The sequence below is a fragment of the Hyperolius riggenbachi genome, chromosome 1 (genome assembly GCF_040937935.1).
Source record: "Hyperolius riggenbachi isolate aHypRig1 chromosome 1, aHypRig1.pri, whole genome shotgun sequence".
NCBI classification, from domain to species: Eukaryota; Metazoa; Chordata; class Amphibia; order Anura; family Hyperoliidae; genus Hyperolius; species Hyperolius riggenbachi.
In genome coordinates this window covers 174,499,767-174,526,668 of record NC_090646.1, presented here as the reverse complement: position 1 = coordinate 174,526,668, position 26,902 = coordinate 174,499,767, and the positions used below count along the sequence as shown (strand labels likewise).

The following is a 26,902-nucleotide window of genomic DNA, read 5'->3' as shown; positions in this document are numbered from 1 at the left end:
CACTTGCTGTTCCATCCAACAGCCCAACCCCATATTTTACTGTTATTAAACTTAGATGGTGCCTGGAACCTTCACTTCTCCCAGGAGACCCTTTTGTCCTCCAGGACTTCTCACGAGCAGCCCCTCTCTTTTGGAACTCTCTCCCACAGCCTGTCTGTCATGCTCCGAGCCTGAAAATCTGCAAACATACTCTAAAAACACACCTTTTCAGACAAGTTGCTATAGGTAGCATTGGAGGTTCACTGCCTCATCCACTAACCCCTGTGTCTCCTTCCCTGGTGTTTCCACCCCACCACTCTCTAGATTGTAAGTTTGCAAGGGCAAGTACCACCTCATATTGTTTCTTATTTTTTTTTTCAACAATAAAGCTTTTATTAAAAAATCTTCATGTACATACAGCGTGATTCAATATGCAAAAGTTTCATTTTGGTATCAGTCATTGATTAACTACAGAATAATATCAAGACAATATCCATGCCAATTATAGTGGCTGCAATTACAATGGTATATTAGCCCCATATATCTACAGCAAGCATATAAGGCATATAATAACTACTTGTCTCAGAGGATCTGAAATGTCCAGAAGCGTTGTCAGAGGAGAAGAAAAGATAGTTAGAATCATAAGCCCTCTGGATAAAACTTTCTTACAAAAATCTGTCCGCCCAAGGCGACCATATCTTATCGAACCGATCCTCTTCATCATATAAAGAAGCTGTTATCTTCTCCATCCAATAGTATTCATTAATTTTGTGCTTAAGGGCATTTTTTACCAGGGAAGAAGATTTCCATTCTTTTGCAATAATGGCTTTGGTGGCATTACAAAAGTGTACTAGCAATTTATTATTATGATTGGAAAGGAGAGGATCAGTGTGACCAAACAGGGCCACCCATGGGTCGGGCGTAACCTCTACGTTCAAAACTTCAGAAGCCAGTTGGAAGCATAGTTTCCAGAAATCCTGCACTATCTTGCAAAGCCACCAACAATGTGCATGATCTGCCTGCTGTGCACAGCCTCTAAAGCAGATATCTGTAGGGGAAAGACCCCTTCTAAAGAGGAGTGCGGGAGATCTGTACCAATCGTAAAGAATTTTGTATCCCCTTTCTCTGACTAGGCTGTTCCTGGAGGATTTAGCTAGACCCAGAAAGATAGTTTCCCAGTCATCTAGGGACCATACTTTCTGGAATCTCTCCTGCCACTTAATCATGGCAGGGGAGATCTCTTCCAGGTGTCGGTACCAGATTTCGTGATAAAACAATGATATCATACCAGGAGTATGTTTATAAGAATGAAATTCTTTAGCGATGGGTGGTGTTGAGGTCTCGAGACCCTCCACTGCGCAACTCTGCACAAAATGCCTAACCTGCAGATATCTGAAGAAAACTTGTGCTTGTAGTTTAAATTTAGTCTGGATTTCCTCCCAGGGGGCTATGACACCTCCAGGAGCAATATCTTTAAGTAAAGGGGGACCCGATTTCATCCAGTTTACCCATGGTTGGATCTCTAAACCCGGTGGAAAGTCCCGATTTAAGAGGATGGATTCGTCTAGTGAGCGTTTGCAGAGGAGCCCAAGTCTAGATTGTTGTCCTTTCCAGATAGATAGGGATTCCAGGATTACAGTTATAGGGCCTGATTTATTTTAAAAAGGGCGTTTCGTCCAGAGTAGAGATGGCAGAGGGAAGGGATGTAATAGGGCTGCCTCGAGGTCGACCCATCTAATTGTACCCCTAGCGGCTGACCATTGTGCTAATTGAGCTAGCCTGGAGGCATAGAAATATTTAAGCAACATAGGTGCTCCCAAGCCACCCTGATTTTTCCCTCTGGCCAGATATTGATAGCTAATTCTAGGGACTTTACCTGCCCATAAGAATCTCGTGAAATGTGACTGTAGATTTTTGATGTCGGGGAGGGAAATCCTAATGGGGAGAGCTCGAAAGAGGTAGAGGATTTTCAGCAAGGCTGTCATCTTAAGGGCATTTATGCGGCCGGTTAAAGCGATATTGTATTGATTCCACTCATTCAGCAGAGTATGTAGCTTTGCGATAATGGGGGTGTAATTAGCTGCATAGAGTTGCACAATAGAGGGTGTCATGATAACCCCTAAATATTTCAGACCCTTGTTTTGAATCCTAAATTTGAAAGAGGTGGCCAATGCTTCTTGTTGCAGCTGCGACAGCCCAAATGCCATTGCTTAGGACTTAGAACGATTAATTTTGAAGCCAGATACAGAGCAAAACTTGTCTATAAGCTGAAATAGAGCCGGCAAGGAGGTGTGAGGACTGGAGAGGGTGAACACTGTATCATCTGCAAACAATGCAATTTTAAATTCCTCCCCTCCAATCCTCACACATATTGTTTCTTATTTTACTGTAATTTACCATATGAATACGTACCAATTTTAGTGAGATCTCAAACCACACATTAGCTATGTATGTATTCAGGGCCGGTGTAAGCAACAATGGGGCCCCGCACAAAATAAACCTGAGGGGCCCCCCCAACATACACCCGAAACAAAAATCTGCATTAGGGGACCTTTTTTGCAGCTGGTATAGTCAGGGTGTGAAGTCCCAATCGGTTGGAGCTCCACATTCTGGCTATCCCAGCCTGCATGGGGGACAAGGGGTTAAAAAGTTTCAGGAGGGGGGACCCCACATAATTTTTTGTTTTAAAAAAATTCCCACACTCTAAACATAAAAAAAAATTGAGAAAATAAGAAAAAATGCCAGGGATCTTCATACAGCCATATTGCGGCTGTATAGCGAACCCTGGCCAAAGCGCTGCGGCTGCGTATAGACCCCCTGGAAACCCCGTCAGGAAATTTATTGCGCTTTCGTTTGATGCATGTAAAATTACACTACCGTTAGGTTTGCTACTAAAAGTGACATTTACCGCATTTAAAAGTATACTTTTTTCCTTCGAAACTTTAAAATCTTTTTTCTCAAAAACTATAAGGTCTTTTTGAAAAATAGTTTTTTCCTCTTATTCCTAATGATCTCTTTAAAGAGACTCTGTAACATCAAAAACATCCCCTGGGGGGTTCTCACCTCGCGTGGGGGAAGCCTCCGGATCCTAATGAGGCTTCCCACGCCGTCCTCTGTCCCGCGGGGGTCTCGCTGCAGCCCTCTGAACAGCCGGCGACAGACCCGACTGTGAATTCAATATTTACCTTTGCTGGCTCCTGCGGGGGCGCTGTGGCTGCTTTCGGCTCCGAAGTAGACGGAAATACCCGATCTCAGTCGGGTCCGCTCTACTGCGCAGGCGCTGGAAACTTGCACCTGCGCAGTAGAGCAGACCCGACGGCGATCGGGTATTTACGCCTACTTCGGAGCCGACAGCCGTCAGAGCGCCTGCGCAGGAGCCGGGAAGGTAAATATTGACGTCATCTTGCACGGAGGGCTGCAGCGAGACCCCTGAGGGGCGGAGGACGGCGTGGGAAGCCTCATTAGGATCCGGAGGCTTCCCCCACCCGAGGTGAGTACCCCCCAGGGGAGGTTTTGACGTTACAGATCCTCTTTACCATATCCTGCAAATTTAGGGTTTCTAGCATTTAAGGTGGATTTGCTATCAACCATTAAAGTCGGCAGGTTTTTAAATGTGTATTTTTTCCTTTGAATCTTTAAAATCGATTTTCTCAAAAACTATAAGGCCGATTTGAAAAAAATGTTTTCCTCTTGTAGCCACTGGGGGCCCCTACAAGCTCTGGGGCCCTGGGGCAGCTGCCTCCTTTGCCTCTATGGTAGCGCCGGCCCTGTATGTATTTGTACTTGTATTGCTGGATGTCATGACTGTGCAGTGTCTTGAACTTCTCATGTATCTATGTTCCCCTATATTTGTTTTGTTCTATGTACAGTGCTACGGAAGATGTTGGTGCTATATAAAGGAAAAAAGATTGCCATGCTATTTCAACAACAGATGCAGTGGGCACATTGCTAGAAATGCATCACATCTTTAACATAGAAAAGCACAGATGGGTCACGTCGCAGCCATACACTACGTTCCGAAGCATCACTTACCATTCCAATGGACAGTATCTTATTTAAGTGACTACACCTCTCACATTTTTGTAAATATTTTATTGTGTCTTTTCATGGGACAAGACTGAAGAAGATATGACACTGATACAATGTAAAGTGGTCAGTATACAGCTTTGTTTTTACAGTGCAAATTTGCTGCCCCATCAAAATAACTCAGCACACGGCCATTAATGTCAAAATAGTTGGCAACAAAAGTGAGGAGTACTGGGAGTATCTGCGGATCCATCAGTTATACACAGACTTTATATTGTGAGATTCTGATCTAAGGTACTGAGAGAGTGACTGTTTACAGTCAGAAGTGTTCATACTTTAATACAGAGGAGATAATTTTCTCTAACAACTACTTGTTAAGCTGCCCAGAGTTTATTTAAAAGTTTATAAGCTACCTATAGTGACTTCTACATGTCCTCATTTTGAAATAAATATGCACTCTATTATAATGCCATAGAGAATACTGAAATAAAATATTTTTAATAGTGTCTCTTTGGGGTAAATGCATGTACATAATGTGCATTTGAGAGCACTGTCTGTCATATCTGCCCACATTGCTTGGGGGGCTATAACTGCCATCCTATATTAAAAATATATTATTAAATGGAGCACAATATACAGTGAAGCCTAGGTTAAAGAAAATGTGAGATGTTGTAATTATGTATAATTTTCTACACAGTAATTTGTAGCACTTGTTACCATGGGCGTAACAATAGGGGCTGCAGCCCATGCGCCCGCGGGGCCCCCCCCCCCCCCGGGGCCCGCTCGGGCCGTTTTGGGGAGGCTGGAGGGGTTGCAGCATGAGGGTAAAGCTATGGCCACACTCGGCGGGGAGGGGGGACGGTCCCCCCCCCCTCCCTCACCTCGGGCTCCCCCCTCTGTGCTCCCCTCCAGCTTCAATAACCATATGTGTGCAGCGGCGGGCAGCGGCAGCTACATACCTTCCATGCGCTCCAGCGTGGACGCTTCTCTCTCTAGCCTCTGACGCGACTACCTGTATAAACATGAAGTCGCGTCTGATACTCAAAAGCGTCAGACGCTCAAAATTTCTGCAGGGGGGCCCGGTGGGTCTTAGTTACGCCCCTGTATGTTACTATATAGTAATTTCCAGGTAGTAAGTTGTCTAAAAGTGTAAGATTGTATATTTGTATATTTATTAGAAAAACAATCAATGAATGGGTTTTTTTATGAAGCAAAATGCTCTTATTTATTCTTCATTCACAGTGTCTTCAAACTGCGGACAAAACGTATGGGTGCAAATTCAGAGTTCCAATTCACGCAAGAGACTTCTTGTGAAAGCTGCTTCCTTAGTGGCACATCGTATACAAACATCTGTTAAAAACATACAATATATGACATATGAGTCAAATACATACCATTGGAGACCCATGCGTATGTCAGGATAAAAAGCCAGTCAGAGAACAAGTATATATTTTTATCTTACCAAATGAGCCAAATTCAAGTACCACCGCAATCTAAAAAGATGCAAGCAATATACATAATATAATAGTAAGCTGGGGTATTATATAGACCTACAGTTATATAGACAAAATATAGCAAAGTCCATGTATAATCCTTCCAGAAATAGACCAAGTGCACCATACGCTCCAATAGTAGAAGCCACCACCAATAGCCATAAGCTAATAGCAAAACTTTTATTATCTAAATTTAAACCGATCTTAATATCTTATATAAAAGTGCAAACTAATGACCCCTGCACAATAATGCAGCCACCATGACACAAACCCATAACAAGTACAGCCACCATGATTTCATAATTCAAGTGCGGCCATCATGATTCCATAAAACAAGTGCGGCCACCATGATTCCATAATTCAAGTGTGGCCATCATGATTCCATAAAACAAGTGCGGCCACCATGATTCCATAAAACAAGTGCAGCCACCATGATTCTATAAAACAAGTGCAGCCACCATGATTCCATAATTTAAGTGCGGCCATCATGATTCCATAAAACAAGTGCGGCCACCATGATTCCATAATTTAAGTGCGGCTACAATGATTCCATAAAACAAGTGCAGCCACCATGTTTGCATGAAACAAGTGCGGCCACCATGATTCCATAATTTAAGTGCGGCTACAATGATTCCATAAAACAAGTGCAGCCACCATGTTTCCATGAAACAAGTGCGGCCACCATGATTCCATAAAACAAGTGGGGCCACCATGATTCCATAATTCAAGTGCGGCCATCATGATTCCATAATTCAAGTGTGGCCATCATGATTCCATAAAACAAGTGCGGCCACCATGATTCCATAAAACAAGTGCGGCCATCATGATTCCATAAAACAAGTGCGGCCACCATGATTCCATGAAACAAGTGCAGCCACCATGATTCCATAAAACAAGTGCGGCCACCATGATTCCATAAATCAAGTGCGGCCATCATAATTCCATAAAACAAGTGCGGCCACCATGATTCCATAAATCAAGTGCGGCCATCATAATTCCATAAAACAAGTGCGGCCACCATGATTCCATAAATCAAGTGTGGCCATCATGATTCCATAAAACAAATGCGGCCACCATGATTCCATAAATCAAGTGCGGCCACCATGATTCCATAAATCAAGTGCGGCCATCATGATTCCATAAATCAAGTGCGGCCATCATGATTCCATAAATCAAGTGCGGCCATCATGATTCCATAAATCAAGTGCGGCCACCATGATTCCATAAATCAAGTGCGGCCACCATGATTCCATAAATCAAGTGCGGCCACCATGATTCCATAAATCAAGTGCGGCCACCATGATTCCATAAAACAAGTGCGGCCACCATGATTCCATAAAACAAGTGCGGCCACCATGATTCCATAAATCAAGTGCGGCCACCATGATTCCATAAATCAAGTGCGGCCACCATGATTCCATAAATCAAGTGCGGCCACCATGATTCCATAAATCAAGTGCGGCCACCATGATTCCATAAATCAAGTGCGGCCACCATGATTCCATAAATCAAGTGCGGCCACCATGATTCCATAAATCAAGTGCGGCCACCATGATTCCATAAATCAAGTGCGGCCACCATGATTCCATAAATCAAGTGCGGCCACCATGATTCCATAATTCAAGTGCAGCCACCATGATTCCATAAAACAAGTGCGGCCACCATGATTCCATAAATCAAGTGCGGCCACCATGATTCCATAAATCAAGTGCGGCCACCATGATTCCATAATTCATGTGTGACCATCATGATTCCATAAAACAAGTGCGGCCACCATGATTCCATAATTCAAGTGCGGCCACCATGATTCCATAAAACAAGTGCGGCCACCATGATTCCATAATTCAAGTGCGGCCACCATGATTCCATAAAACAAGTGCGGCCATCATGATTCCATAATTCAAGTGCGGCCACCATGATTCCATAGAACAAGTGCGGCCACCATGATTCCATAGAACAAGTGTGGCCACCATGATTCCATAGAACAAGTGCGGCCACCATGATTCCATAGAACAAGTGCGGCCACCATGATTCCATAGAACAAGTGTGGCCACCATGATTCCATAGAACAAGTGTGGCCACCATGATTCCATGAAACAAATGTGGCCACCATGATTCCATGAAACAAATGTGGCCACCATTATTCCATAAAACAAGTGTGGCCACCATGATTCCATAGAACAAGTGTGGCCACCATGATTCCATGAAACAAATGTGGCCACCATGATTCCATGAAACAAATGTGGCCACCATTATTCCATAAAACAAGTGCAGCCACCATGATTCCATAAAACAAGTGCGGCCACCATGATTCCATAAATCAAGTGCGGCCACCGTGATTCCATGAAACAAATGCGGCCACCATTATTCCATAAAACAAGTGCAGCCACCATGATTCCATAAAACAAGTGCAGCCACCATGATTCCATAAAACAAGTGCAGCCACCATGATTCCATAAAACAAGTGCAGCCACCATGATTCCATAAAACAAGTGCAGCCACCATGATTCCATAAAACAAGTGCAGCCACCATGATTCCATGAAACAAGTGCAGCCACCGTGATTCCATAAAACAAGTGCAGCCACCATGATTCCATAAAACAAATGCGTCCAAAATGATCCCCACATAGCAGCGTGATCACCATGAGGACCTCCATATTTAGTGTAGCCACCATAACATAATTTCCTCCCTATAGCAAATGCAGCCACCATACCGACCCTTCCCCTCGTAACAAATGTAGCCATCATGTTACTCTTCCTCTCCTAGAACTATTGCAGCCACCATGTCATCCTTTCCACATATTAAATGGGGTCACAATGACACCCTTAGATCCAGAACAAATGTAAGTACCATTGCACTCTTTATCACCCCATACCTAGCATGGCCATAAAAGGTACAATATGTCCTCTAGCTTTGGGTCCTGTCCATCCTGCTCTTAAGAGAATTTCACTGTAATTAACTTCCATCCTATCCAAGTCTTCTTGCATATTGCATAATATCGCATGACATGTCAGAAGACTTTGGAGCAGGGATGGGTTACAGCGTATGGTTGCCGTGGAGAAGAGAACCAAGTAGACTTGACAGTGAGGGAAGTAATATTCCACCACCTTTATGCTGCTCTGTATGAGGGAAACAGTGACTACTGCGGGAGCAGCTGTGGGACTGCTCATCGGGTAGCTACATTAGTGTAGGCATCAGTAAGTCCAATTGCCCTTTTTAGGTCTATGTAGTGAAAGTACAGCCTCCACCCCTTCCTAACAGCGTGGTGACATGCTCAACAGGAACTTATTTCTCAAACGTTTCTTAATCCCCTTGCTTAAAGCCTACACAAGCGTATTAATTCACCGCATATCACCTGCTCCCATATGCCTTATACCTGACGGGTGTTGGCTATCATTTGGCAGTGGAGTGTGATCTGCTTTATATACTCACATCTGAGCTCCACTGCAGCTAGACTTGACATGAGGCGGGTCTTTGCTATCCGGAAACTGGCCTGTGTCAAGCGCTAATATGCATGCGGATAAAACCATTGCCATTTGGCTGCATCAGATTGCAGCTTGAAAGAGCACAGTTAATTGGCCAAGGGTACAGTTCAGCCTCCTGTGCGACAAGGGCCATATAGTATCCATCAGGTTGACAGGCAGCCAGCCTATTTTATTAAAGAGTAACTATTGAGCATAAAATAAAAAATCAATTCTTTATTTTTATCTGGTAAACAAGTAATAAGGATGCTAACCAGGCAATCCAAAAGTTAAAATCTCTATTACTTTTCTTGTTGATAAATGATCATTCACCAGTTTTCCTGACTCTTATTTGGTACACACAAAATTTGGTACACAAAAAGGAAGTTGCAGGGCATGCTGAGTTGTCCTTTTTTGCTTCTGTACTTCCCTTCAGAATGAACTAATGCAGCCTGATTGGCTGAAGCATCTTTCGCTCCTGTTTTCCCCTCCCACACCTCTGTTCCTCTATGATTGGCCAATATTTCTCATGCTGAGACAATGCACTTTCTATAGTAAAGGGTGGGCAAATCAGGCAGAGGAGACTAAGGGAGGAAATGACATCAGAATTGGCTTCAAAACAGTCACACTTAAAATGGGAAATGCTAAGAAGGATTTTTTTTTCTGCAGTAAAATCACTAAAATCAAAATGTAGACAGCGCAATACATATGTTATGTAAATAGAGAAAGTATTTATCTACTTATATATGTTTTTTTTCTGAGATAGTACGGCTGACAGCTCCTCTTTAATCAGCCAGCAAGCAGGCTCAATGAGCCTGCAGACTATGCTCATTTTATCCAATAGTCATCATGAAGTTCAAGATTAGAACTTCTTCCCAAATGTGAAATGGATGTCACCCTTGGACTAGCATACCTGGCTTGTAGAAAACAGGCTATGATTGGAATTTATATAAGCACCTGACTGTACTGAAAAAATGCTAAAATCCCAATTTCTTCTTCTTGCATACTGTTTGCAAGTCTGGGGGAAGTAATATAAGGCCTGTTAGCAGAGCTGTATCATCAAGGCAATTTTAGGCAGTTGGCTAGGGCCTGGATCTTACTAAAAAAAAATCAGCGGTGGGCAAAAAACTGCTATCTTGCCTAGGGCCCCATTTCATCTTAAAGAGGAACTCCAGCCTAAACAAACATACTGTCATTAAGTTACATTAGTTATGTTAATTAAAATAGATAGGTAATATAATCTCTTACCCACACTGTTTTAAAAGAACAGGCAAATGTTTGTGATTTCATGATGGCAGCCATCTTTTTGGTTGAAAGGAGGTGACAGGGAGCATGAGACACAGTTCCAACTGTCTTGTGTCCTGAGCACCTCTCCCAGTTGCTAGGCAATGTGAATAACAACATAGGAAATCCCATCATGCTCTGCACAGCATCAGGGAAAAAAAGCTTGGGCTTTTTTTCTTTGATGGGTGGAGCTTAGCTAAAAATGCAGCTAAAAATTATGCTTTGGTAAGAAAAACAAAGTTCTGATGCTGTGAAACTGTTAAAGAAACACCAAGCCTTTTCAGTTCTGCTAAGTAGATTTTTAGTCTGGAGGTTCACTCTAACCCTCCTGGCGGTTTATAAAAAATCCGCCAGGGGGCAGCAAAATCTTTTTTTTAATTTATTTTTTCTTTGTCTCGCTACATGATAGCTGCTGCTCAGCGGCATCCCCCCAGCCCCTTCGATCGCCTCTGGCGATCGGAGATCAGGAGATCCCGTTCAAAGAACGGGATCTTCTAGAGGGCTTCCCCCGTCGCCATGGCGACGGGCGGCATGACGTCACCGACGTCATCGACGTCGTGACGTCATTGGGAGACCCGATCTTCCCCTCAGCGCTGCCTGGCACTGATTGGCCAGGCAGCGCACGGGGTCTGGGGGGGGGGGGGGGCCTCACGGCGCAGCGAGCGCCGCGTAATCGGTGCAGTACGGCGGCGATCAGAGGGCAGACGCAGCTAGCAAAGTGCTAGCTGCGTGCTGCAAAAAAAAAAAAAAATTATCAAAATCGGCCCAGCAGGGCCTGAGAAATCCCCCTGCGCGGCATAGCCCGTGCTCGGCACGGGCTTACCGCCAGGGAGGTTAACTACCTAACGACCGCGTCATGCCAATGGGCGTGACCGCGGCGGCAGCCCCAGGACCACCTAACGCCAATTGGCGTCAAGCCCTGAGGCCAGCTACTGCAGGAGATTGCTCAGAGGCTGCACGCTCATCTCCTGCTTGGGAGGCGGAGCTCTGCCCCACCTTCAGTTTCCAAGCGGCGATCGCTGCTCGGGAGACTGTTAGATGGCAAAACCGCCATCTTTTTACTAAGTACAGCGCTGCGATCTGCAGTAGCGCTGTACTGGGGACAGCCGCGTGACAAGGCTGTCCCCCTGGCACACAGGAGAGCGATCGGCTCTCATAGGCTGAAGCCTATGACAGCCAATTGCCGTCATTGGCTGGCTGGAGGGAGAGAGGGTTTTCAAGGGGAAAAAATAATAATAAATAGTAAATTTTATAAAAAATATATATATATATTTATAAAAAAAACAAAAATAAAAACAATGGGGAGGGGGCGATCAGACCCCACCAACAGAGAGCTCTGTTGGTGGGGAGAAAAGGGGGGGGGGTGGAATCACTTGTGTGCTGTGTTGTGCAGCGAGGCCTTAAAGCTGCAGTGGCCAATTTAGTGAAAATTGGCCTGGTCTCTAGGGGGTTTGACACTGCGGTCCTCAAGAGGTTTAAGCCAGTGTTCCCCAACCCTGTCCTCAAGGCCTACCAACAGTGCATGTTTTGTGGAAATCCACAGGGGTAGTTAATCAGTCCTGCTCACTGCACTGGCTACCAGTAGAATGGAGAATACTCTTCAAGATTGGACTGCTGACATTCAAATCCCTGCACAATCTGGGCCCTGGATACATGAAGGACTTGCTGAAGCTGCACCACACCTCTCACAACCTCAGATCAGCAAGTTCTATAAACTTGGTCACTCCCAGAGTGCACCTCAAAAAATCTGGAGATAGAGCCTTCTGTCATGCTGCCCCTACTCTTTGGAACTCCCTGCCACACCCAGTAAAGACAGCACCATCCCTGGAGCTATTCAAATCCAGACTGAAAAGCCACCTGTTTAGCCTGGCATTTCCAGACTTATAAAATTCTTCCTCTGCACCACGATGGTCGGAGCCATGCTTATGCGCTTTGAGTCCCACGGGAGAAAAGCGCTTTACAAGTGTTATTTGTTGTTGTTGTTGTAATTACCCCACCTGTGATTGTGTGTGGTTTTCTGCAAAACATGTATTGTTGGTGTGCCTTGAGGACAAGGTTGGGGAACTCTGGTTTAAGCCATTTCTGCCTGTTAGGAGCACAAGGTGTGTTTATTTGACTCTCTTTGGCGCTGCCTTTGCAGGTTCATGTTCAGCTTTAATTAATATACAGCAATATTTGTATTTAGTTACTGTAGCACTGTGCTAGTCAATAATCTTTTAAAATCCTTTTGCATGTATTATTTACTCTAATGGGCACATGAAAGTAAGTCAATATTGAATGTTGTTTTCATTATTTGATAGATATTTATGTTGCTTGGTTATTTCTATATTGAATGTTTACTGCCACAAAGAGATTGTATTCTATGTATTTAGGTCTGCATGAAACGCTAGCTCAATAGATATGCAAGAGATTGTCTTGTCTAGACCTTGACATTGTCATCACAGAAAGCACCACTTCAATTCATCGATCCATTCATATCTTTGTTCTTTTGGCAGGACAGTCTTAAAGAGACTCCGTAACAAAAATTGCATCCTGTTTTTTATCATCCTACAAGTTCAAAAAGCTATTCTAATGTGTTCTGGCTTACTGTAGCACTTTGTACTATCACAGTCTCTGTAATAAATCAACTTATCTCTCTCTTGTCAGACTTGTCAGCCTGTGTCTGGAAGGCTGCCAAGTTCTTCAGTGTTGTGGTTCTGCTATGAACTCCCTCTTCCAGGCCCCTCTATGCACACTGCCTGTGTGTTATTTAGGATTAGAGCTGCTTCTCTCTTCTCTCTTATCTTTTACAAGCTGGATAAATCGTCCTCTGAGCTGGCTGGGCTTTCACATACTGAAGAATTACAGACAAGGGCAAAGCTGTTTGCAGGAAGAAACAAGCAGCCTGAAACTTCAGTGCATGAGAACAGGGGGAAAGAAACACACAAATGATCTCTTGAGATTCAAAAGGAAGGCTGTATACAGCCTGCTTGTGTATGGATGTATTTTCTATGTGTGGACATACTGTACATCAACCTACTTCCTGTTTTGGTGGCCATTTTGTTTGTTTATAAACAAACTTTTTAAAACTGTTTTTAACCACTTTTAATGCGGCGAGGAGCGGCGAAATTGTGACAGAGGGTAATAGGAGATGTCCCCTAACGCACTGGTATGTTTACTTTTGAGCGATTTTAACAATACAGATTCTCTTTAACAAAAAGGTCAAAGATATTTAGGGCTTGATTCACAAAAGAGTGCTAACTGTTAGCATGGCCGTTTTCGCGCAAATTTTCGCATCGCGTGCAATCGCGAATTTTCGTGCGAATCGATAACGATTTCGCGCGCAAACGTGAATTTCTGCGCGAAAACGATATCGATTTATCGCAAAAATTCATGTTTGCGTGCAAAATCGTTATCAATTCACGCGAAGATTCGCGATCGTGCGCGATGCGAAAATTCGCGCGACAACGGCCGTGCTAACACTTAGCACTCTTTTGTGAATCAAGCCCATAGTATTTAATATCGGCATAATGTTGGGAACAGTGAAACCTCTGCAGAGGTACGCTCATTTGCAGGCCCTGGAAACAGCAAGCAATAAAGGCAAAATGAGTAATACACAGTTTATATAGATGGGTGAACACACCCATGGGTGTCACCCTAGTTCTTAAAGGGATATACACATACAATTAAAATAGTGTGAACTACTCCAATACAATACATATATAAAAACACATGGCACCACTTCAAAAGTGTATTAATATGTAACATGAAAACAGTAATAAAAGATTAGTATCTTATATATACATAACACATACACATACACATAAAGTGCTAATGCATCCCACAGAACATGTATGTGCCAGTCCATCTCATAAATGACGGTGTTGTCTATAGTACACATGCACATACATGTATAGCCATATATAGTGAAGCGACATCTTATGAAAAATAAAACATGCTAAGATCTAGTTTCTAATTCAGTCCCAAAGGTGAACGTGTCCCTAGTTTCCAAATCCAGAGGGCCTCTCGTTTTAACAAGGTTCTATATAGATCACCACCCCTTACAGGACGTGAAACCCTTTCAATCCCTTGGAACTGGAAAAAAGCCATATCCCCTGAATGTGTATATAGAAAATGCTTGGCTACACTAGAGACGTGTAATGTAGGACCTGTTGCTTAAAGAGGAACTCCAGTGAAAATAATGTAATAAAAAAAGTGCTTCATTTTTTACCATAATTATGTATAAATGATTTAGTCAGTGTTTGCTCATTGTAAAATCTTTCCTCTCCCAGATTCACATTCTGACATGTATTACATGGTGACATTGTTACTGTGGGCAGGTTATGTATCTGTTTCTAGCTGTTCTGACTGTTAGACAGCTCTAAACAGCCATTTCCTGTCTGTGAACATTGTTACATTGTGGCAGTTTGCCAGGAGTACCGCGGTATTCAGAGCCTCTAGTGGGAGTGGTTTCAGCACAAAATCAGTCACACAGCGCCCCCTGATGGTCTGTTTGTGAAAATCATTCTATTTCTCATGTAAAAGGGGGTATCAGCTACTGATTGGGATAAAGTTCAATTCTTGGTTGGAGTTTCTCTTTAAACATCTACCAGCACCATTATAATGTTCCGCAATTCTTTGACGCAATGGTCTGGTAGTACAGCCAACATATTGTATATTACAGATAGCACAAGTAACTAGATATACTACATTGCTGGTATTGCAATTAATGTATTGTCTAATGTCGTGTGTGTGGTCTGTTGAGAGAAGGAAAAAGTGGTATTTCTTCTCCCCGTGCCCCTACTTTATGGACTAGTCTATCACCTAGTCTGTTTGTGAGCTGCGAAAAACGTACTCCTACCTGGCTGTTGCATAAAGGGTCATACAGATGTGGTTATAATACCTGTCGTTATTGCAACCTTCACAAACAGACACGAGAGATTTTTTCCTTCTCTCAACAGACCATACACGACATTAGACAATACATTAATTGCAATACCAGCAATGTAGTATATCTAGTTACTTGTGCTATCTGTAATATACAATATGTCGGCTGTACTACTAGACCATTGCGTCAAAGAATTGCGGAACATTATAATGGTGCTGGTAGATGTTTAAGCAACAGGTCCTTTCACCTTTGGGACTGAATTCGAAACTAGATCTTAGCATGTTTTATTTTTCATAGGATGTCGATTCACTATATATGGCTATACATGTATGTGCATGTGTACTATAGACAACACTGTCATTTATGAGATGGACTGGCACATACATGTTCTGTGGGATGCATTAGCACTTTATGTGTATGTGTTATGTGTTATGTATATATAAGATACTAATCTTTTATTACTGTTTTCATGTTACATATTAATACACTTTTGAAGTGGTGCCATAGTCTACGTGTTTTTATATATGTATTGTATTGGAGTAGTTCATACTATTTTAATTGTATGTGTATATCCCTTTAAGAACTAGGGTGACACCCATGGGTGTGTTCACCCATCTATATAAACTGTGTATTACTCATAGATGTTAGCTATGATTAAGGAGCCAGTCTCGCTCCGATACGCGTGAGCTTTATATGTATACCATGATGTTGGATTGAAGAAATAAAAGCCTTTTGTATTTCACCTGATCAATTGGTGCAGCGGAAAATTATCTGTTCAAACTTAAAGAAGAACTTTAACCAAGAATTGAACTTCATCCTCCTAATTAGTAGCTGAGTGATGATACCACCTTTCCCATAAGAAATCTTTACCTTTTCATAGATGATCAGGGACATCTGTATGGCTGATACTGGAGTGAAACCCCTCCCACAGTGTGATGTTATGACCTTGGTCCTGACAGGTTGCTGTCTGCAACCTCATTGCATTGTGGGAAATAATGTTTTATTCCAACTGCTAAGCAAATAATATACTTTTGTATGCAATATTTCAGAGATACAAGCAAAGTTGTACAAAATATACATGACTGTTTTTGATGGCATATTTTTGTTGTTAAATGTTACAGTATTGTATAACTGTTCTAAGTAGTTTAAAACACTTTAACCACTTAAGGGCCCCAGGCTTAAACCCCCCTAAAGACCTGGCAATTTTTTATAAATTAGACCCCTGCAGCTTTAAGGGCTCGCTGCAGGGCCACACAACTCAGCACACAAGTGATTTTCCCCTCCCCCCCCCCCCCCCCCGTCTGACCACCAACAGAGCTCTCTGTTGGTGGGCTATGATCGCTCCCAGGATCTTTATTTATTTATTTTTTTTAATTTCTTCATTTTTCTAATAAATTTGACAATTTTGTTTATTTTTTTAAGGCCTGCCAGCCAATCACCGTGATCAGCTGTCAAAGGCAGCAGCCTATGACAGCCGATCACTCTTATGTCTCCCAGGGGGACAGTCATGTCACACGGCTGTCCCCAGTACAGCGCTGCTATAGATCGCATCACTATACCGTGTTAATAGACTGCGGTTTCACCGTCCAACAATCTCCTAGTGGCGATCGCCGCTGGTTGGGCATACAAGCAGAGATGCACGCACATTGGCATGCGCAATCTCCTGCAAAACACGCCCTCAGGACTTTACACTGATCAGTGTTAGGTGGTCCTGGGGCTGCCGCCATGGCCACGCCTAGCGGCGTGACGCGGTTGCCATCAAGTTGAAACCCATTCAAAATTACCAACAAAACATGGTTTATACTATACGCCCAAATCCAGAGTTGTTCAAAAATAAATCATGTATCCACAATATTTCTTTAACACGACTCACCTTACAAACAAATTAAACTTACAAACATTCTCCTGTAATGGAATCTGTTAGTAAGTAGGGGCCTGCCTGTACTATTTTGTATTATGGGCAGTTATGTCTAGATAATGGAAGGAAAATAATCTTTTACATTGGGGAGAGAGAGGATTAGTGCCAGATGCAAGGTTCTGTTTGTGAAGTGATGTTTTACATGGGGAGGGGGCAGGCAGTTATGACTAGGGTATGGACTGACTAGAACATTCTATGTAGGAGATCTATGGCTAGGGTATTGGGGAGGAGAACGGATGCTAAGTTTCATAGAAGGACAAAGTTATTTTTCACCGTAGAAATGGAAATTATGAGAGGTAAAGCTTATAGACAGATTTTGCTGGCATATACAGCACAGCTTGGCACTGACTTCTCTGGTGCTGAAACCAATGGGGCCAAACTGACACACCCATCACTACATTTCCAAAAGGCTTATTTTACCTCTTTCTGTTGTTGCATAAGTAAATTACAAACCTGCAACAATGACACTAGAGGCGATGGGGATGTTGTCACATCTGGATTGATTCATATATATTCACTGGATATGTAGTGTTACGTTGCTGCAGCCCAGACATAGACATCTCTACAACTTTATTCCATTCCCATTTTATGTTTCAGACAACGCCCCATATTAGTCAGCTTGCACTTACTTTTATTACGACTTGTGTCCTTTTTATATTCTATCACAAGGGGATGGCCTGGTAAAAATGTAACTATTAGGTTTTATTCAGTTTTTACTGAATTGTGAGCCACAGAAACAGACTTATGGTCTTAAAAAAAGTTTGTTTTTGTTACCAGACTGATATTGCATGTCCTTTTGCTTCTGCACATCTGTTCCATGTATTTCCCTTATAAGGACTGCTCATGTACCAGCAATATAGCAATGGAAAGAACAGCCTGGAACAAGCCAATCGATTACAATCAGTGCCCAGCAGTCTATAATGAGGCTACAGAAGCCACCAAAGGCACGTAGCAGTGACTGGATAGTATACTGGTTAAGGGCTCTGTCTCTGGCACAGGAGACCAGGGTTCAAATTTTGGCTTTTCCTGTTCAGTAAGGAGACCTTGGACAAGACTCTCTAACACTGCTACTGCCTACTGAGCATCCCTAGTGGCTGCAGCTCTGGTGCTTTAAGTCCGCCAGGAGAAAAGCGCAATATAAATGTTCTGTGCCTTGTCACTGAAGGGACAGCTTGTGCAACCTACTATGCACAAATCTCCCCAGAGAGCAGTCACATGCAAAAAAAGTAGAGCTTCCTAAACACACCAGAGGAAGTTCAACCTAGGTGATCGATCATTTGGTATTTCTTAGCCGAGAATCTTGTGTGTGTACTGCTGTTCTACAAAGTTGTTTAGAAATCCATCACAGCAAATCGCTAAATATCTAAGCCCAACGTGCTCATACTTGCCTCTCAGACACCACTCACTCATGTGCCACCCCATTGTCCCTTCTCTCTTCATACAGCAGTACAGTGCTTGTGCCCCAAAATGTCACCCTAATAACTGGGCAACAATCATTAAAGCTGACATTTATTGCCATGTCTATGTGGCTTAGGTCATGAGGTTGGGAGAGCACATTGCTTCCTTCCTAAGGAGCCTCCACATTCAAGTGGGATCCAACCAGATGAGATCCCAACTGAGATTCACTATTGTCATTTGTGATGGTTTTCAGAAAGTCTATCCAGCAGCCCCCGATGAAACATGCACCTGGCCATGCTACATGTGCTTGTGCTGTCCAGTGGTGATGGGAGGAATATCAGGAGCAGGAGCTGCATTACAATGGAAAGGTGCCCTAGTGCCTATCACTCCTGCCAGAGCTCTTTTTACAAGTAAAGCTACATAAACATGCTGTATTAAACTCTGCTGTGGTGGTCGATAAGGACTGCCCCGTACGAGAGCCTAGTCTAGTGTGTGACCAGGAGCCTACTGACATGTTAGATTTTTAGCGACATCCAATACCCTACTGAGTGCATTGTTCTCCTACTCACCCCACCTACTAGATGCTACTCCATTGTAGTAACAGACGTGTCAGTAGCCTCTAGGGTAGTCATGTGTATGTACAAAACTCAGCTCCAAACTGCTGCCAGAGAGATTCCAGAAGGTGACAGTCCTTGGATGTTTGTATGAGACTTAAGATATGCAGGGCATTGCTGTACTAGTCACTCAGCACTAGCCCTGCTGCCTGTTTTTACTGTTAGCCTTTAGTCGGGCTTGAAGTAAGTGAACAGAGTTGTGATAAACAGCAGACACACAGTGGGAAAGAAGAGAACCAGACTAAGGCCTCGATTAATCAAGACTTATCGAATCAATTACCGACAGCTCAGTAAAATACCGAACTCGATAAGTTGATTTCAGGATTCATAAAAGTTATTTACCGCTGTTAGCGAACATTCGGTAATCATTCGGTAATGATGCGATAAAACGGAAGAAAGTGCAATTCATGAAAATGAAAGTGGGCGTGGTTTAGCGTTAAAGTTAGGATCAGTTATCTCCTTCACTGCTCTGTCGTTATTTCTGTCAGATCATTGCTGACAGAGAAGATGGAGCCATTTCACGTGGTTATGTATCAGCTGAGAGTGATTCAAAGGTGCAGAAGGGCAAGAATAAGGTCTAGAACCATATCAATTTGCAAGAGAATAGATTTATTTGCTATACCAGGACATCGGCATTTCTCTTGAATCATCTTGTAAGAGAACACAGGCAGTGCCAGGGTTAACTAATTTGCTAGCTGCACTATATTTTTTCAGAAAAGGCTCCTATCAAGCCATAGCTGGCAAAATTATGGGATTGTCCCAAACCACTTCCAGAATCCTGGTCCAGATGTTAAGCCCTATTCGGAATCTTGCTCCGTGGTGTTGAAAAAACTGCCTTTTTACCCACAATTCCACCGGAATCTTATGGCCTTGTGTTAAATTACTGCTGTAAAATAGAAATATCGACACTTTACCGAATGGTTACCGCATTGTTATCGATATTCTATCGAAGTCACACAGAATGCGGAAAAACCTTGATGAATACAACTAGAAATTTATAAACTTAGAATTCGGTAATTTAACGAACTGGAAAAAGTTATTGCAAAGACAATGATGAATCGAGGCCTAAGTTAGCTACTTGCGTGTCAATAACAGCCTTCTCCAGCTTCATTCCACTATCAGAGCTTGGGCAGTAGTGAACTTGCCCCAATCCATCTTCATTAGATGGCAACAGAAGTCTGATTGAGAAGCACTTGAACTGTTGCCACTGGCAACATTGTACTGCTTGACACAGTACACCCCATTGAGGCTGTTAATTTCCCATTACTCCTCTACCAAGCATGTATTCTATTGCAGAGCTGGGTGGGAATGCCTGAAGATTGGGATGAGGGCGGGCAATGCATACACAATCAGGCAGAGGAGAGTAAGGGAGGAAATGACATCAGGATTGGCTTCAAAATGGACACATTTAAGATGGAGAATACAAAATGTTGAGAAACTGTCCCCAATATAATGTTGTCTTACAAGCCATGGCCCTTGTGGTAACACTTAGCAGAATCACATACGTTTTCCATTATGTACTATGGGGAAAAGACATGTGATTCAAAAAAGTGTGACCCTGGCCTAATGTGGTTCTGCCACGTGACAGAAAGAATCACATTACAGGACGGTGAAAGTGCAGAACATTCCTTTCTTTAAATTCATGCTAACCCTGCTGGGTGATCAGCAGTGGAAACACAATGTTTTCAGAGTCTTTTGCAGAAGCTTGCTGCCAGTGTGAGCCTGCACTCTGCAGATACATATATACAGCATGGCTGAATGCATGTATGAATATAAGAGGAGTAACATTTTAGTAAGTAGCAAACTATAGAATACATATTTAAATATATAACATATACCTGTAGCCAAGCAGACAAATAAGGATAACAACATACATATTTGTAGTGGTAAAACATACTTTCAAGAAAAAAAGTCTGTACATAGTAAATCATTTTACAGTAGTAGATGTGTTAACAGTTAAAATATTAAGCAGAACCTGCCTCTTCCAAAAGAAGACTTTGTATGTCAAGTAGTTTATTAATTAGACAAAGTGACATATTTTTTGCTGAGTCTGTGGGTTAAACAAAAGTTAATCAATGCTACAGTGTGCTAATAGATTCAGTCTGGGAGCTGTCACAGTAGATCATTTTCTGTGCTGTGCAGTTTAGTGCAGCTTCTGTATAATGTGCTGCTTTTTTGGAAAGAATACAGAAATTTGAAATATTCTTGTACTTATAGTTAGTGGAATAGTACGTATAGAGAGTGGAATGTCTTAAAGTGATGCTCTGCTCAATACACTTGCATTACTGCTTTTGTTTAAAAACTGATTCCCCTGACTGCTACTGTTTACACTTATTCAATATTGGTCCATGCATGTTGAAGTGCTGATAAAATCTGCACATTGATGTCAAACAAAGCACAAAACAAGAGATAATTGAAGGCAGACTGTAGAAGTGTAGCAGTGAGGATGTCAGAAGCAGATTTTTTTTCAAACAAGGATCCATGCACTGTGCAGCCACCTTGCTATCAGAATGCTATCAGTTACTGTACATGCTGCAACTGCCAGTACTGTAAAATAGGGATACAATCTGTATTCATTTTAGCAGTAGGGAACCTGAGGTGAGACACATATGGAAGCTGACATATTAATTTCCTTTTAAACAGTGCACATTGCCTTGCTGTCCTGCTGATCCAGTCCACTGCCTTTAATACTATTAGCCATAGATCCTAAACAAGCATGCAGTTCAGATGTTTCTGACAAAAAATCTGACAAAATTAGCTGCATGCTTGTTTCAGGTGTGTGTTTCAGACACTACTGGAGCCAGAAAATCAGTAGGACTGCCAGGCAACTGGTATTTGTTTAAAAGGAAATACTGTAAATATGGCAGCCTCCACATGTCTCTCACCATAGGTTACTTTTAAGTCGTAGTACACAGACACTTTAAATAAAAAGTGTCATAACCATTGTCTTCCCATAGACTATTGTTTGCTAGTGGCTTATAAATTTAAAGGAGATCTCTGCAGTGTCTCATTGCCATGCTGTTATCTTCCCTCACAATGTGACAGGCATATAGTTCCTCCTGAGGTTTGTATACAGAGACCCCCTCCACCTGTGTTTACAGATTACCTGTGTACAGCATCCTTTTTCCTGATTCATATTGAGGACGACAGGATGTGGAAGGCCGGGGTTGCTGTTTCTGATGCATAATGTGCCACTGGGCAGCTAAATGGCATGAGGCACTCAGTAACTCTGCATGAATGAGAGCACGTTGAAGCCTGATCAGTCAGCAGTCACTGAACAGCAGTGTAATAGGATTCCAGCCTCCTTCTTGTACCTTGGCCAAACAATGTTTCCCTAGCAACAGTCTCTAGGGTGACCATAAAGGTCTAATTGCTAGTGGATAAAACTGACAGTGGTCCTATGGAAAGTTTACCTGAAGCAAATGATAGGTTGACAAATATTTCCTGTCACACAGAGCACACATTATACATTATGTGAAAATCATGATATGTTAATTATACAGAACACTGTGCAACATGTCTGCATCTGATGTGCAGATACTATATTTTTTTACATGTGTAGTTTTTATGTATTGACATATGTCACATCAGGGTGTCATTAAAAAAAGACTCACATTCCCAACTCTTGTTTGATTCGGTTTATTTGAAAACGTTTAATAAAATGGACTTGCACATATCTTACAATAGTATTGGAAATCCTGATGATATAGCATCATTCTAGCCCCACCCTAGCAGTATATTTATTGTCACTGTATGTTGGACATTAGACTACATTTCCCATTATCCCCATATCAGCGACTTCTCACTGCTGATACCTTGGTGACAGAACCGAATCCCTCCCCAGCAACATCTGCAAGAAGAAAAGGCACAACAATATCTTTATTTAACTTTATACCTGTAGATGCACAGTATAGAATTTTTTACATCTTGCCTGGAGTCCCTCTTTAACTTTGTTTTAGTGGAAACTTTATTCCCACCAGTTATATTCATCTATTTAGAAGTCAGGCTAGACCTGCTGCATAATAAGCTGATCAACAAACTAAAAAACAACAATATGGCATACTAGTATTTTTGGCTGCGTTCATGCTATGCCTGTTGCGTTATCAGACATTTATTTAGTGCAAAGTTAGTGCAAAGGAGTATTTACACTACTGTGTTAACATCACGTTGCAACGCAGTCCGATGCATGTGAAGCTCTGCAGTTCTGGAGAGCAAGCAAGGTGAGAATGCAATCGTGATTCATTGTCTAACAGGGGAAATTGCATACAATGGGCTTGATTCACAAAGTGGTGCTCAATGTTAGCACGCTTGTGAAAAGCCCCTTAGCATGCATAAACATACTTTGTGTGTGCTAATAAGCGCTCTCATGCAAAGTTCCGCGTTCGCGCGCTACGTTTAGCAATGCCCAGTGCGCGCGGAACGTCGCACTGGGTGTGCTGAAAAAGGCGCACCCGATGCGTCCAAAACATTTTCATCACACCCGGTGCGACGTTCCGCGCACCGGGCAGAGCTAAACTTAGCGCGTGAACGCAGAACTTTGCACATGAACTGATTTAGCTTGGTGTGTGCTAACTAAGCACTCTAGTTAGCACGTCCAAAGTCTTTAGGCATGCTAACTAGGTTAGCACCACTTTGTGAATCGGGCCCATTGAGTCTGTGCAAAAATGCATGTTTATAAGCAGGGGCGTTGCTATCCGGAGCACACCAGCTGGAAAATGGGTGTGGGAATGGGTGGAGCCAAATTTACATGAACTTATCAGCAGTCTAAGTAGGCCTGCCCAGCAAAATGTTGGATGAAGCCCCCTCTGCATTAATACAAAAAAAAAAAATCACATGAAATAGGCAGTGTCATTTAAACATAACTAGGCAGAGTTACCTGGTTTCTGGTCTGCCTTTCTGCTGGGCGGGCAGGCCTGCTGCCAGGTTATCGGGCAGTTCCCCCATAGTATTCCTTGCATAGCAAAATCGCGATTGCAAACATCGGGAAATTGCCGCGAAATGTTGTACTTACTGAATTGCAATCGCTAGCGTTTAGAGCGAACTCTAGCGATTGCTAGTGGAAAAGAGCCCTTATTGTTTTCCATTACAGGAAGAGTTAACAAACTTCAGTATCTATGCAAAAGAGCGTTTTGTTTTCTGAAGCGCTTAAACAGCCAAGATGCAGCTAGAGACAGCTTGAGATAAGGCTTTACTGCAGGAAAGTTCAAAGGGTTATTATTTCTACTTTGTTTTATAGCTTAAAAGACAGAGTGTGGTTGAAAACTTCAACTGTGAAAGTATGAATCAATGTTATAAAAAAAGCTATATAACTGAAAATAAAAATATGATACTCTTTTCTTTGCTACTAATGTTCTATTTATTATCCGCACTACACATACAATTCATTATATCATTTTTTAATTTTTTTGCTTCAGGCTTGCTTCATGTTTCACTCTAATAGGAAATGCACACACACTTGGCACTGGTCAGGGATGTATAGCTTTGAGTGAGCAGAGACATCAGGATTTGACAGTTCATAAATCAGCGGGAAATTCTCATTTTGCGTCTTTCAGAGATTTGGCACTACGTCTCTTCAAGAGTCTCATTTAAGATGTGTAATCCCAGGATGCTGTACTACAGGGATTCTGTTCCAGCCTTTCATCTGCCTGCGGCAAGGGGTGAAATTGTGCCTCATGTCGCCTCCTGCACAAACCAATGTGAGCATTTGTATTAGTGGTGTGCCTCCTGCTGCAAGAAGCTAACAATGTTTGCACAAGAGTAGACAGGACAGATAGCCTAATCCCAGGACGGCCCTGTCTCTTCTGGGAACTCCTGTCACTTCTGCCATGGCAGGATGCACTTCTGCAGATAAAACTTCATTTTCTCAGCTATTGCAAAAAAATACTATATTGCTCTTATTTTTTTTTTATTTTCTAATCTACACAGAATGTTAACCCTTTCTAAGCCATTTTTGTGATCACTCATGTCCCCCCCAGCACTTACTTACTTTTACCAGTGTGTGTGTGTGCAGGGGTGCCTCTAGTCATTTTGTCACTCTAGGCGAGAAAACCTGTGGCGCCCCCCCCCCCCCAGGAAAATAATCATAATGCAGCATCGTTTCACCAGAAAATAATAATAATGCGGCAGTGTTTCATCAGAAAATAATAGTAATTATCGTAATTCAGAATCGTAATTCACCAGAAAATAATCGTAATGTGGTAGTGTTTCACCAGAAAATACACTTATTGCAGCAGCAGTTCACCGGAAAATATTCGTAAGGTGGCAGCGTTTCACCAGAAAATACACTTATTGCAGCAGCATTTCACCAGAAATTAATCATAGGGCAGCAGCGTTTCATCAGAAAATAATCGTAATGGGGCAGCGTTGTCAGAAAATAATCATAATGTGGAAGCGTTTCACCAGAAAATACACGTAATCCGAGCAGAGGGAAAGAGTAGAGAGGGAGAGGCAGCATAAGATGTAAGAGGGGGGTAGAGGAACAGAGAGGGGGAGGGATAGACAGCATAAGATGGAAGAGGGTGCAGAGAAACAGAGGGGAGAGGGAGAGACAGCATAAGATGGAAGAGAGTGCAGAGGAACAGAGAGGGGGTAGAGACAGCATAAGATGGAAGAGGGGGAAGAGGAACAGAGAGGGGAGAGACAGCACAGCACTAAAGCACAGGTTTACAGCTTTACCCAGGGCCGGGCCGAGGCATAGGCTGGAGAGGCTCCAGCCTCAGGGCGCAGTGTAGGAGGGGGCGCACAATTCATTCAGCTGTCATTCCTAATTGTGTATTAAGCCGAAAGAAATAAGAAAAGGGGATACATAGCAGTGACTGCAAGCCAGATAACTAGATATTAAGGTGTTGGGGAGGTTGTGGGCCCTGTGGCCCTCTTAGTCTAATAGCAATCAGTGTGTGACGGCTGGGGTGGAAGGGATGGAGGGGCGCACTTTGGTGTCTCAGCCTTGGGTGCTGGAGGACCTTGTCCCTGCTCTGGCTTTACCAGCCTACAGCCTAACCAGCTTTCAAAGAAAACTCTAGTATCAAAAGAGCAGGGCACATTCTAGCAGTTATAACAGTACTGGGAGTCTGCACACAGGACAGGAAGTGTTCTTAGCAGCCTGCCTGCATACCTTCTCTTCTGCCCGTGCATGCAGCTTATCATCTCTGGAGTAGTGATGGGTCGTTCGCGAACTGCGAACGACAAGAGCCGGTTCTCAGTTTTGAAAGAGCCGATGCCTCAGCCGCCCCACACAGCCCTGCTTTGGTCTGTAATAAAGGGCGCTGAGGCATGCTGGGAGATGTAGTCCTCCTCTTGCAGCCTGTAGGAGTGTATGGGGCGGAGCAGAGAAGTAGCAGGAGGGATTGCCCCAGTCAGAGAAGCAGTCTGGAATTGTCATGGAGACGGGGGCGGGGCTTTTACTCCGATTCTGAGTGGTGTTTAGTGATATTTAATAAAGAGCCGATTCAGAGCTGTAAGAGCCGGCTCTTTAATGGGAGCCGATTCTCTGAAAAGAGCCGGAATTCCCATCACTACTCTAGAGCAGAAACTTACCTTCTCCCGGGCTGTGTTGCTGTCTTGTGCGGGGGCGGGGCTCCAACACAGACACATCACATTCTTCTCTCTGTGACTGCATCTGTCCCCTGGCTGTCTCGCTCCAGTGTCTGTGTGCAGCCAGTGACACAGGTGGGGGGTCAGACTGTCGGGGGCATAAGCTGGCTGGCCGCTGGCTCCTGGTTTGACTGACGTGGGGCGGAGTTAAAGGCTGGGCCACACGAGGTAAACACTTTACCTGTGTGGCTACTGAGAAGAAGGGGCACGGCTTTAAAGAAGGAGCCTGGCAGGGAAGAGCAGTATTGATTGCTCTATTGGCTGGGGA

The 26,902-nt window shown here is 43.1% G+C and overlaps 1 protein-coding gene across 1 annotated transcript in view; it reads right to left on the bottom strand.

The window, feature by feature from the left end:
• Positions 1 to 22,370, bottom strand: part of SPMIP2 (sperm microtubule inner protein 2) — a 62,633-nt gene extending 40,263 nt beyond the window's left edge. The window contains exon 1 of the mRNA XM_068269508.1: positions 22,148 to 22,370. Coding sequence (XP_068125609.1) covers positions 22,148 to 22,226 — 79 coding nt within the window. The 5' untranslated portion in view covers positions 22,227 to 22,370. The remainder of the gene's footprint in view (positions 1 to 22,147) is intronic.
• Between the last annotated feature and the right edge of the window lie 4,532 nt (positions 22,371 to 26,902).